The sequence below is a fragment of the Chrysemys picta genome, chromosome 17 (genome assembly GCF_011386835.1).
Source record: "Chrysemys picta bellii isolate R12L10 chromosome 17, ASM1138683v2, whole genome shotgun sequence".
Lineage (NCBI taxonomy): Eukaryota > Metazoa > Chordata > Testudines > Emydidae > Chrysemys > Chrysemys picta.
This window is the reverse complement of record NC_088807.1, coordinates 9,495,525-9,506,524: the sequence shown is the minus strand read 5'-3', so window position 1 is coordinate 9,506,524 and position 11,000 is coordinate 9,495,525. Positions and strand designations below refer to the sequence as shown.

At 56.1% G+C, this 11,000-nt stretch overlaps 1 protein-coding gene across 1 annotated transcript in view; it reads left to right on the top strand.

Annotated features, from left to right (window-relative positions):
• Positions 1 to 11,000, top strand: part of LOC101934392 (deleted in malignant brain tumors 1 protein-like) — a 278,680-nt gene that overhangs the window by 75,087 nt on the left and 192,593 nt on the right. Inside the window, 2 exon segments of the mRNA XM_065571840.1 lie at positions 4 to 333; positions 1,094 to 1,423. Of these exon segments, the coding sequence (XP_065427912.1) occupies positions 4 to 333; positions 1,094 to 1,423 (660 nt within the window).

Here is an 11,000-nt window from a genome sequence, read left to right as displayed (position 1 = left end):
CAGACTCCGGCATCTCTGAAGTGACTCAGCTGCAGCTGGTGAATGGTTCGAGTCTCTGTGCTGGGAGAGTTGAGGTGTTTCATAACAAGAAGTGGGGAACTGTGTGTAATGACAGCTGGGACTTACAGGATGCTGGAGTCGTGTGCAAGCAGCTGGGCTGTGGGACGGCGTTATCAGCCCCTGCTGGAGCTCACATTGGGCCAGGATCTGACCATATCTGGCTGGATACTGTCAACTGCAAAGGGACAGAAGCTGCCCTCTCCCAGTGCAGGGCTAAGCCTTGGGGTGACAGTAACTGTACCCATGAAGAAGATGCCAGCGTTGTGTGCTCAGGTAACCCTCCTCCATCATGTCACTGTGGGTACTGCAAAGAGCAGGATGGGAAGCTTTCAGCACAGACCAAGCTCTCCTGTCTGAGTCAGCGCTGACCCCAGTGCCCCAGCATGGTGCTAAGGGCCTGTACTGCAGGGAGCCGGTTCGGGGTCACAGTAAGTGTCGCTTTTCCCACAGTGTCAGCACTGACCCCATTTCCCCCACCCAGTTCTACAGGCCTGTGCTGCACAGAGCCGGATGGGGGCTCAGTGGGGGGCACTGGGGTCAGGGAGCAGTAGGTGCGCCTCAGTGAGAGACCCTCCCCATCGCTGATCGCTCTGATCCCCCTCCCCGCTACAGCACAATGGGGTGCTGAGTAACAATAGATCCCATTTGTGGGATTTGACATTGAATGGATCCTGCAGCCACTCAGGGATCCCTTTTTGAAGTTGTGGTTCCTATCCCAGTCACTCCGGGTGATTTCCATCTCAGCTAATTTGCCTGAACCTGTAACTTCCCCCACAGCTGTGACTGGAGACAGGGTTCTTCCTCAATTCCTCTCCTACACAGCCCATGAATTTCTGTGTCCTGTCTCTCAGCTGCCTTGTTCCACTCCAGAGCTGGCTGCATATCAGAGGTGGGGAGTAAGTCCTTGAGAGGCAGGTGCTCTGTTTAGAGGCTGTTCAGACCTGTCAGTGGGAGGTGCTAAGTTCCCCAGCTTTAGTAGCAATCACATGCACAGGAACCTACCTGAGTGTTTATTCCCTTGGGGCATTTGCAGACTCAGGCATTTCAGAGCAGACTTCGCTCCGACTGGTGAACGACCCGAGTCGCTGCGCTGGGAGAGTCGAGGTGCTTCACAACCAGCAGTGGGGAACCGTCTGTGATGATGACTGGAACCTACAGGATGCCAGAGTCGTGTGCAGGCAGCTGGGCTGTGGGACGGCGTTATCAGCCCCTGGGAGAGCTCACTTTGGACAAGGATCTGACCCCATCTGGCTGGATGACGTTCACTGCACAGGGACAGAAGCTGCCCTCTCCCAATGCAGGGCTCGGCCTTGGGGAGAGTATAACTGTCACCACGGAGAAGATGCTGGTGTTGTGTGCTCAGGTAACCCTCCTCCAGCCAGGTGGATGCTGCAGGGAGTGGGGTAGGAGCTCAGTAGGGGGCAGTGAGTTCAGAGCCCAATGAAACAGTGCTGTGCCAGAGGCCTGTGCAGTAGGGACAGCGTGCGGGCTCCTGAGAGATTGCTCTGCCCTCGCAGTCAGCGCTGACCCCCATGTGGGTGAAGGGACTGTGCTGTAGGGAGCAGTTTGGGGACCACACAAGGGGCCTTTCCCCCTGGAGTTAGTGCTGACCCCAGTGTCCCAGGGTGATGACGGCTGTTGTGCTGTAGGAGGCAGGGTGGCGGTTTCAAGAATAAAGTCCTCCCATTCTTCTTTGAGTGCTTGCTCATATCCATTCCATTAGGTGTGTGCGCGCCGCGTGCACGATCGTCGGAAGATTTTCTACCCTAGCAACACCGGCGGGTCGGCTGTGGAGCCCCCTAGAGTGGCGCCTTCATGGCGCTGAATATATACCCCAGCCGACCCGGCGCCCCCTCAGTTCCTTCTTACCGCCCCTGACGGTCGTTGGAACTGTGGAGCGCTGCTTAGCTGTTCTCCACTCTCCCTAGCTTAGTTAGTTATTCGCAGTTATAGTTATAGTTATAGTCCTAGTGTTTATAGTTAAATAGTTCAATAGTTTTAAAAGTTGTTCTAGTTGTTATAATAGTTCAGGGGATTAAGGGGGTCGTCTCCCCCTTTCTCCCCCGGCCGCGGGGCCGGGCTCATGCCCAACGCTCCCGGCTTCAAGCTGTGCGCCTCCTGCGCTAAGCCTATGCCCACGAGCGACCCGCACGACTCCTGTCTGAAGTGCCTGGGAGAGTCCCATCAAACAGATAAGTGCAAGATCTGTAAGGCCTTCAGACCAAGGACCAAGAAGGAGCGGGACTTTCGGCTCCGGCAACTCCTGATGGAGGCGGCACTTAGTCCGGACGCTCCATCTACAAGTCAGGCCCCGGCACCTAGCGCCTCGGTGCGCAGTGCCCCGGCGGCACCGGCCATGACGACCACGCGAGTGGCGTCAGACAAGCCTCCCCGGCACCGGACCTCGTCGGCACCGCAAGCACAGCAAGTGCCTCGGCGCCGGTCATTATCCCCAGGGCATAAAAAAGCCCATAAGTCGGGGACCTCCGTGCCGAAGACGCTGGCTCCCCCAGTGCCGGGGGTAGAGCCGCGTCCGCCGGTGGAGCACCGGAAACAGGTGCCTCCAGCACCGTCGACTCCGGCGCCGAGGCCGTTGAGTCCGGTGCAGATGGCGTCTCCACCGAGGCCGGCGGTGATACAGTGCCTCCCGTCGACGCCAGAGACCTTCGCGGCGGCGAGAGACTTAATAGCTCTCACGGAGCCGGCACCGCCCCAACCACCGGCACCGACGGCACCGTTGACTCGCCCGGTCCAGTCGAGGGGGAAACCTGCCTTGATGCGCCCTCCATCGCAAGGGCTGGAACCTCGGCACCGATCCAGGTCCCGAAGCAGGTCCCCACGCCGCCCGCAGTCCCGGCACCTAATATCACCTCGGCACCGGTCGTACTCGCGGCCAAGATCTTCTTCGCGGCACCGCTCTACGTCTCGGCACCGCTATGATCGTCGGCACCGATCAACGTCGAGACGTAGTTCTCGGCACCGCTACGGTCGACGCTCGACGTCGAGAGGCCGCTCCCGGTACCGGGCATACTCCAGGTCCTCGTCGAGGTCCAGATCCGACTCCCGGCACCGACGAGGTCATCGGCACCGGTCGCGGTCCCGGCACCGATCGCCGGCACCGCGTAGAGATAGATCATCTCCGGACCGGCACCGTGCGGCACCGCAGCCCACGGGAATCGTCTCGACGCTCTCGGCACCGCCATGGCCATCGAGATCGGTGTCTCGCTCCTCGGAGGACCTCTCGAGATCGGCATACCCCCCTCAGGGGCAAGCCGAGGAACAGGACTTGGGCCATTGGCAGAACATAACAGAGGACCATTCTCATGGCCCATCTCACTGGTCGTTTTGGACCCCGTGGGCGTACCATCAGGCGCAAGGGGCTCCAATTGCTTCGACCTCTCGCTCCGGTCACTCCGCTAGAAGGGCCCCGGAGTCCACCATCTCTCGGCCTCCGCCAGGGGGCATGGAGGCTTCCGTGTCCGCACCACCTGACGCCCTGGACTCAAGCGCAGGTGATGCTCCGGCCCAGGAGCAGGGAGACCAGGACCCTCCCTTGGATCCTGTTCCACCGGAGGCATCTTCCTCTTCCTCTCCGGATGAGGCAGTGGCGGGCACATCGTGCACAGGTCCACCTCCAATAGATCTTCGGGCTCACCAGGATCTTCTGCGTAGGATGGCCCGTAATATGGACCTGCAGGCGGAGGAGATAGTGGAGGTGCACGACCCCATCGTGAATATCCTCGGAGCGGATGCCCCATCGAGGGTGGCGTTACCCCTGATCCGCACGATACAAGCCAATGCATCTACGATATGGCAGACTCCTGCCTCTATCCCACCCACAGCGAGAGGGGTGGAAAGGAAATACTTTGTCCCGTCTAAAGACTACGGGTACTTGTATACCCACCTCCAGCCGTGTTCACTGGTGGTGGCATCAGTGAACGCAAGGGAGCGTCACGGTCAGCAGGCCGCAGCGCCCAAATCGAAGGAGGCTAAGCGCCTCGATTTGTTCGGCCGTAAAGTTTACTCAGCCGGAGGGCTGCAACTTAGAGCGGCTAACCAGCAGGCGCTCTTGAGCCGCTATAGCTTTAACTCCTGGAACTCTATGGGGAAGTTCAAGGAGTTGGTTCCCCAAGAGTCCAGGGAGGAGTTTGGAGCCCTGGTAGAGGAGGGTAAGAAGGTGGCTCGGACCTCCTTACAGGCCTCCTTAGACATAGCGGACTCTGCTGCGAGAACCCTGGCCTCAGGTATCGCTATGCGGAGGATCTCCTGGCTCCAGGTTTCGGGTCTGCCTCAGGAACTGCAGCAAACCCTGCAGGATCTACCCTTCGAAGGACAAGGGTTGTTTTCAGAAAAGACGGACTCTCGCCTGCAGAGCCTCAAGGACTCCAGGACGATCATGCGTTCCCTGGGGATGCATGTTGTGGGCCCTCAGCGCAGGCCATTCAGACCACAGCCTCAGCGCTTCTACCCCCCCCCCCCCCCCCGCCTCGTCAGAGACAGGACTCGGCCCGGAGGCGAGGGCGAGGTGGTAGAAGAAGGTGGACCGGCCCTCAACCCGGTCAGAACCAGGGGCCACCTAGACCACCTTCAGGCCCCAGGCAGAACTTTTGAAGGTGCGGTCGAGGACGGCGCCCCAGTCATCCCCCAGGATCCAGCCCCCTCCTTTCGGGATCGCCTTTCCCATTTCCACCGTGCCTGGTCCCTTATAACCTCGGACCATTGGGTCCTTCGCACGGTGGACAGGGGATATGCTATCCAGTTTTCTTCAATCCCCCCCTCCTCCCCCCCTTCCCCGTCCCTCTTCAGGGACCCTTCTCATGAGCAACTTCTTATACAGGAAGTTTCCACGCTCCTTGCTATGGGGGCCATAGAGGAGGTTCCAGTGGAGTTAAGGGGCAGGGGATTCTATTCCCGTTACTTCCTCATTCCCAAGTCCAAAGGAGGTCTGCGACCCATCTTGGACTTGCGTGGACTCAACAAATTCGTAGTAAAGTTGAAGTTCCGCATGGTCTCTCTGGGGGCCTTTATCCCTTCCCTCGATCCTGGAGACTGGTTCGCCGCCCTCGACATGAAAGACGCATACTTTCACATCGCAATTTACCTGCCTCACAGACGCTTCCTGCGATTCGTGGTAAACAAGGTGCACTACCAATTTGCAGTCCTTCCCTTCAGCCTATCCTCAGCCCCAAGGGTGTTCACGAAATGTATGGCTGTCGTGGCAGCGTACCTTCGTCGGCAAGGGATACAGGTGTTCCCGTACCTAGACGACTGGCTGGTACGCGGTCGCACCAAAGAGCAAGTTCGAGCTCATGTCCACATAATAGTGCACACATTCAACGAGTTGGGCATCCTACTCAACAAGAACAAATCCACTCTAGAACCTACCCAGAGAATAGAATTCATCGGCGCAGTTCTAGACTCCAGGCGTGCACAAGCCATCCTGCCAGACAACCGCTTTTGCACCATCACGAGCCTCATTCAAGGGCTCAAGGCCTTCCCAACTACCACGGTGAGGTCGTGCCTTACCCTGCTGGGTCACATGGCTTCCTGCACGTACGTAACCAGGCATGCCAGACTTCGGCTTCGCCCACTCCAGACCTGGGTGTCATCAATATACCGCCCACATCGGGACAGCCTGAACATGGTGGTCACGGTCCCGAACTCGGTCCTGACCTCCCTCACCTGGTGGCTAGATCACAAGGTGGTTTGCGAGGGGATGCCATTTCACGCCCCACAACCCTCTCTGCACCTGGTCACAGACGCTTCGTCTCTGGGTTGGGGTGCCCATCTCAACGAACACCATACCCAGGGCCTGTGGACTGCACCCCAGATAGCTCTGCACATCAATGTTCGGGAGCTGATGGCGGTGCGCCTGGCGTGCCAGGCATTTCTCAACCTCCTACGTGGCCGCTGTGTGTTAGTTCTCATCGACAACACCACGGCCATGTTTTACATCAACAAGCAAGGAGGAGCACGTTCGTCAATTCTATGCCAAGAGGCCATTCGCCTGTGGGACTTCTGCATCGCCCACTCAATCCATCTCACGGCATCGTTCCTCCCTGGAGTCCAGAACACTTTAGCGGACCGACTCAGCAGGTCCTTTCAGACGCACGAGTGGTCTATCCGTCCGGACATCATACATTCCGTTTTCCAGAAGTGGGGGTTTCCCCAGATAGACCTGTTTGCATCTCGAGACAACAGGAAGTGCCACGTGTTCTGCTCCCTGCAAGGTCGAGCTCCGGGCTCCCTCTCGGATGCGTTTCTCCTTCCCTGGAAAGACCACCTGTTTTATGCCTTCCCTCCGTTTCCTCTGGTCCACAAGGTACTGCTCAAATTGCGCAGAGACCAGGCACAGGTGATTCTGATCGCCCCAGCGTGGCCGAGACAACATTGGTACACCACGTTGTTGGAGCTCTCGGTTCAGACACCGATCCCGCTTCCATTATGCCCGGATCTCATCTCTCAGGACCACGGCCGCCTGCGTCACCCCGACCTGCAATCACTCCACCTCACGGCGTGGCTGCTCCGTGGTTCACCCAGGCAACAGATTCTGCTGAGCAGTAGGAAGCCCTCAACACGGACCACATACTTGGCCAAGTGGAAGCGGTTCTCCTGTTGGTGCGAACAACGAGCCACGTCCCCGTTACAGGCACCTATTCCTCTCATATTGGAATATCTCCTCTCCCTAAAACAGCAAGGGTTGGCGATATCTTCAATTAGAGTTCACCTGGCCGCTATATCGGCTTTTCACCCAGGGGAACTCGCGTCTTCGGTATTCTCTAACCCGATGGTCGTTAGATTCCTCAAGGGCTTAGACCGGATGTACCCACAGCAACGTCAGCCCGTTCCGACGTGGGACCTCAACCTGGTTCTCTCCAAGCTCACAGGTCCTCCATTCGAGCCACTGGCCACCTGTTCACTTCTGTACCTGTCCTGGAAGACAGCCTTCCTCGTAGCCATCACCTCAGCAAGGCGCGTTTCTGAACTCAGGGCGCTTACATCTGAGCCCCCTTACACAGTTTTTCATAAGGATAAAGTGCAGCTTCGTCCACATCCTGCCTTTCTCCCTAAGGTGGTTTCTCCTTTTCATATCAACCAGGATATATTTCTCCCGGTTTTTCATCCTAAACCACATGCCACTCGCCAGGATCAACGTTTGCATTCCCTGGACGTACGCAGGGCCCTGGCCTTCTATATTGACCGCACAAAGCACTTTAGAAAGACGACGCAACTCTTCGTTGCAGTGGCCGACCGAATGAAAGGCTCACTGGTCTCCTCACAACGCCTATCCTCCTGGATTACGTCTTGCATCCGGACTTGCTATGACCTGGCAGGTGTCTCAGCACCGCACCTCACCGCTCACTCCACGAGGGCCCAGGCTTCCTCGACGGCTTTCCTGGCACAAGTTCCGATCCAGGACATTTGTAGAGCAGCGGTTTGGTCATCAGTCCACACATTTACAGCTCACTATGCACTAGTGCAGCAGTCCAGAGACGATGCTGCTTTCGGATCAGCGGTTTTGCACACAGCAATGTCTCACTCCGACCCCACCACCTAAGTTGGGCTTGGGAGTCACCTAATGGAATGGATATGAGCAAGCACTCGAAGAAGAAAAGACGGTTACTCACCGTTGTAACTGTTGTTCTTCGAGATGTGTTGCTCATATCCATTCCAAACCCGCCCCCCGTCCCCACTGTCGGAGTAGCCGGCAAGAAGGAACTGAGGGGGCGCCGGGTCGGCTGGGGTATATATTCAGCGCCATGAAGGCGCCACTCTAGGGGGCTCCACGGCCGACCCGCCGGTGTTGCTAGGGTAGAAAATCTTCCGACGATCGTGCACGCGGCGCGCACACACCTAATGGAATGGATATGAGCAACACATCTCGAAGAACAACAGTTACAACGGTGAGTAACCGTCTTTTGTGGGCAGTGCTGGCCCCAGTGCCCCAGCACAGCAGTTACGGCCTGTGCTGCAGGGAGCAGTACGTGCGCCTCAGTGAGAGACCCTCCCCATCGCTGATCGCTCTGATCCCCCTGCCCCGCTACAGCACAATGGGACGCTGGGTAACCGTAGATCCCATTTGTGGGATTTGGGATCGATTGGAGCCTGCAGCCGCTCAGAGGCAGTAGAAACCTGGGATCCCTTTATGAAGTGTGGGGCTCCTCCCCCCGTCACTCAGGGTAATTTCCATCTCAGCTAATTACTCCTGAACCTGTAACATCCCCCTAGAGCTGTGACTGGAGACATGGTTTTTCCTCACTCCCACTCCTATACAGCCCATGAGTTTCTGTGCCTGGTCTCTCAGCTGCCCTGTTCCATCCCAGAGGTGGCTGCATGTCAGTGGTGGGGACCGACTGGCTAAGCAGCATAGAATCATAGAATATCAGGGTTGGAAGGGACCTCAGGAGGTCATCTAGTCCAACCCCCTGCTCAAAGGAGGCCCAATCCCCAACTAAATCATTCCAGCCAGGGCTTTGTCAAGCCTGGCCCTAAAAACCACCTCCCTAGGTAACCCATTCCAGTGCTTCACCACCCTCCTAGTGAAAAAGTTTTTCCTAATATCCAACCAAACCTCCCCCACTCCAACTTGAGACCATTACTCCTTGTTCTGTCATCTGGTACCAATGAGACCCGTCTAGATCCACCCTCTTTGGAACCCCCTTTCAGGTAGTTGAAAGCATCTATCAAATCCTCCCTCATTCTTCTCTTCTGCAGACTAAATAATCCCAGTTCCCTCAACCGCTCCTCATAAATCATGTGTTCCAGCCAACAAATCATTTTTGTTGCTCTCCCCTGGACTCTTTCCAATTTTTCCACATCCTTCTTGTAGTGTGGGGCCCAAAACCGGACACATTACTCCAGATGAGGCCTCACCAATGTCGAATAGAGGGGAATGATCACGTCTCTCGATCTGCTTCTGAATCAATTCCTTGAGGACCTGCTCCATGATTTTTCCAGGGACTAAGGTGAGGCTGACTGGCCTGTAGTTCCCCAGATCCTCCTTCTTCCCTTTTTTAAAGATGGGCACTACATTAGCCTTTTTCCAGTCATCTGGGACCTCCCTGGATCCCCATGAGTTTTCAAAGATGATGGCGAATGGCTCTGCAATCACATCTGCCAACTCCTTTAGCACCCTCGGATGCAGCGCATTCAGCCCCATGGACTTGTGCTCATCCAGCCTTTCTTAATAGTCCCGAACCACTTCTTTCTCCACACAGGGCTGGTCACCTTCTCCCCATACTGTGCTGCCCAGTGCAGCAGTCTGGGAGCTGACCTTGTTCGTGAAGACAGAGGCAAAGAAAGCATTGAGTACATTAGCTTTTTCCACATCCTCTGTCACTAGGTTGCCTCCCTCATTCAGTAAGGGGCCCACACTTTCCTTGACTTTCTTCTTGTTGCTAACATACCTGAAGAAACCCTTCTTGTTACTCTTAACATCCCTTGTTAGCTGCAACTCCACGTATGATTTGGCCTTCCTGATTACACCCGTGCATGCCAGAGCAATATTTTTGTACTCCTCCCTGGTTATTTGTCCAATCTTCCACTTCTTGTAAGCTTCTTTTGGGGTTTAAGATCAGCAAGGATTTCACTGTTAAGCCAAGCTGGTCGCCTACCATATTTACTATTCTTAAAAATTTGATTAAGATGATGTTAAAAAAAGAATAGTGAACAGAGTTTGAGCATAGAAGTTTCTGGTTATCAGGGAATAACATACAGATTATCGAGGGTGCAAAGTTTGGTTTAAGATAAAGTGGCATGAGGAATACATAATCTGCAATATCCCCGATTGGGGGTAAAAGGTTGATGAGTCAAAGTACAGACATTGAGATATGAGGGTATGAAGTTCCTAAAGTGGCTATGTTCGGGTGTTGATAATAATGAGTGGATATGATGATGAGAATGGATTGACCCTCATTTGGTGAGATTTAATGTTCAGGGAGTTTATGGTTCCAGTTCATATGATCCAACGGAGAAGGTCACTTGGTCCCTTTCTCCTAGTTGGAGAACGATGTCACTCTGGGTCACGCCTCCTGATACTGTCGGTGGCCAGTGATGTGCTCGATATAGATGTCCTTGGACCATCCGATGGAATCTGAGACCATGAGGCGCCGCATGATACGTGCGTAGCGTCGACCGATCGCGCAGGTCCGCAGCACACACTCGTTGCAGGGGTTCCAGGCGCCCAGGGCTCCGACAATCAGTGCATCCATCTGCACCTCATAGCCCTTCGCTCTCAGGGTGTCAGCCAGGGGGGCGTACTTTTCCAGCTTACGAGCTCGGGCTTCGCGAAATGCTGGGGTCCTGTTCTCAAAGGAGACCATGACGTCAACGAGAATCATCTTTTTCTGGGCCTCGTCGGTCACAGCCACGTCAGGTCGTAGCTGGCTGTCAGTACCGGCGATGGTGCAGTTCATGGAGATCTCCCCTAGGTGTGGCACGATGGCTTTCACCAGGCGGTTCTGGATGGCATTGTGGCGCAGCTGCCAGGCTCTGGAGTGGGGTTTGTAGCTGCACAGGACGTGAGGAAGGGTCTCTTTGAGGTAGCCGCAATTCCTGCAACGCTTGTCTTGGCTCCGTTGAGCGGGACGTAGTTGAGCCGGGCACGGTGGATGAACCGCCAGTCGGAGAAACGGGTGAAGCCGCTCCCGTCGAGGAAGTGGTTGCTAGAGTCCCACTTGCTGGTCAACTCAAAGGCTTTACCCTGGTCCGGTTTATGCTTCAGGGTTTCCACGAACAGCGGCCTTCAGAGTCCTCTCCAGCAAGCCCCTGGCCGTCGGGGTGACGATGGTGTTGTCGTCTGACCTGATCTGCGGCACCCGGACTCCCAGCTCCTGGTGCTCCTCGCACCACTCCCAGCGGCAGCCGATGTGCTTCCCCAGGCGACGCGTGGCATTGCGAGTGCAGTACCACAGTGAAGCGATGTCGCGCCCATCCCGTCC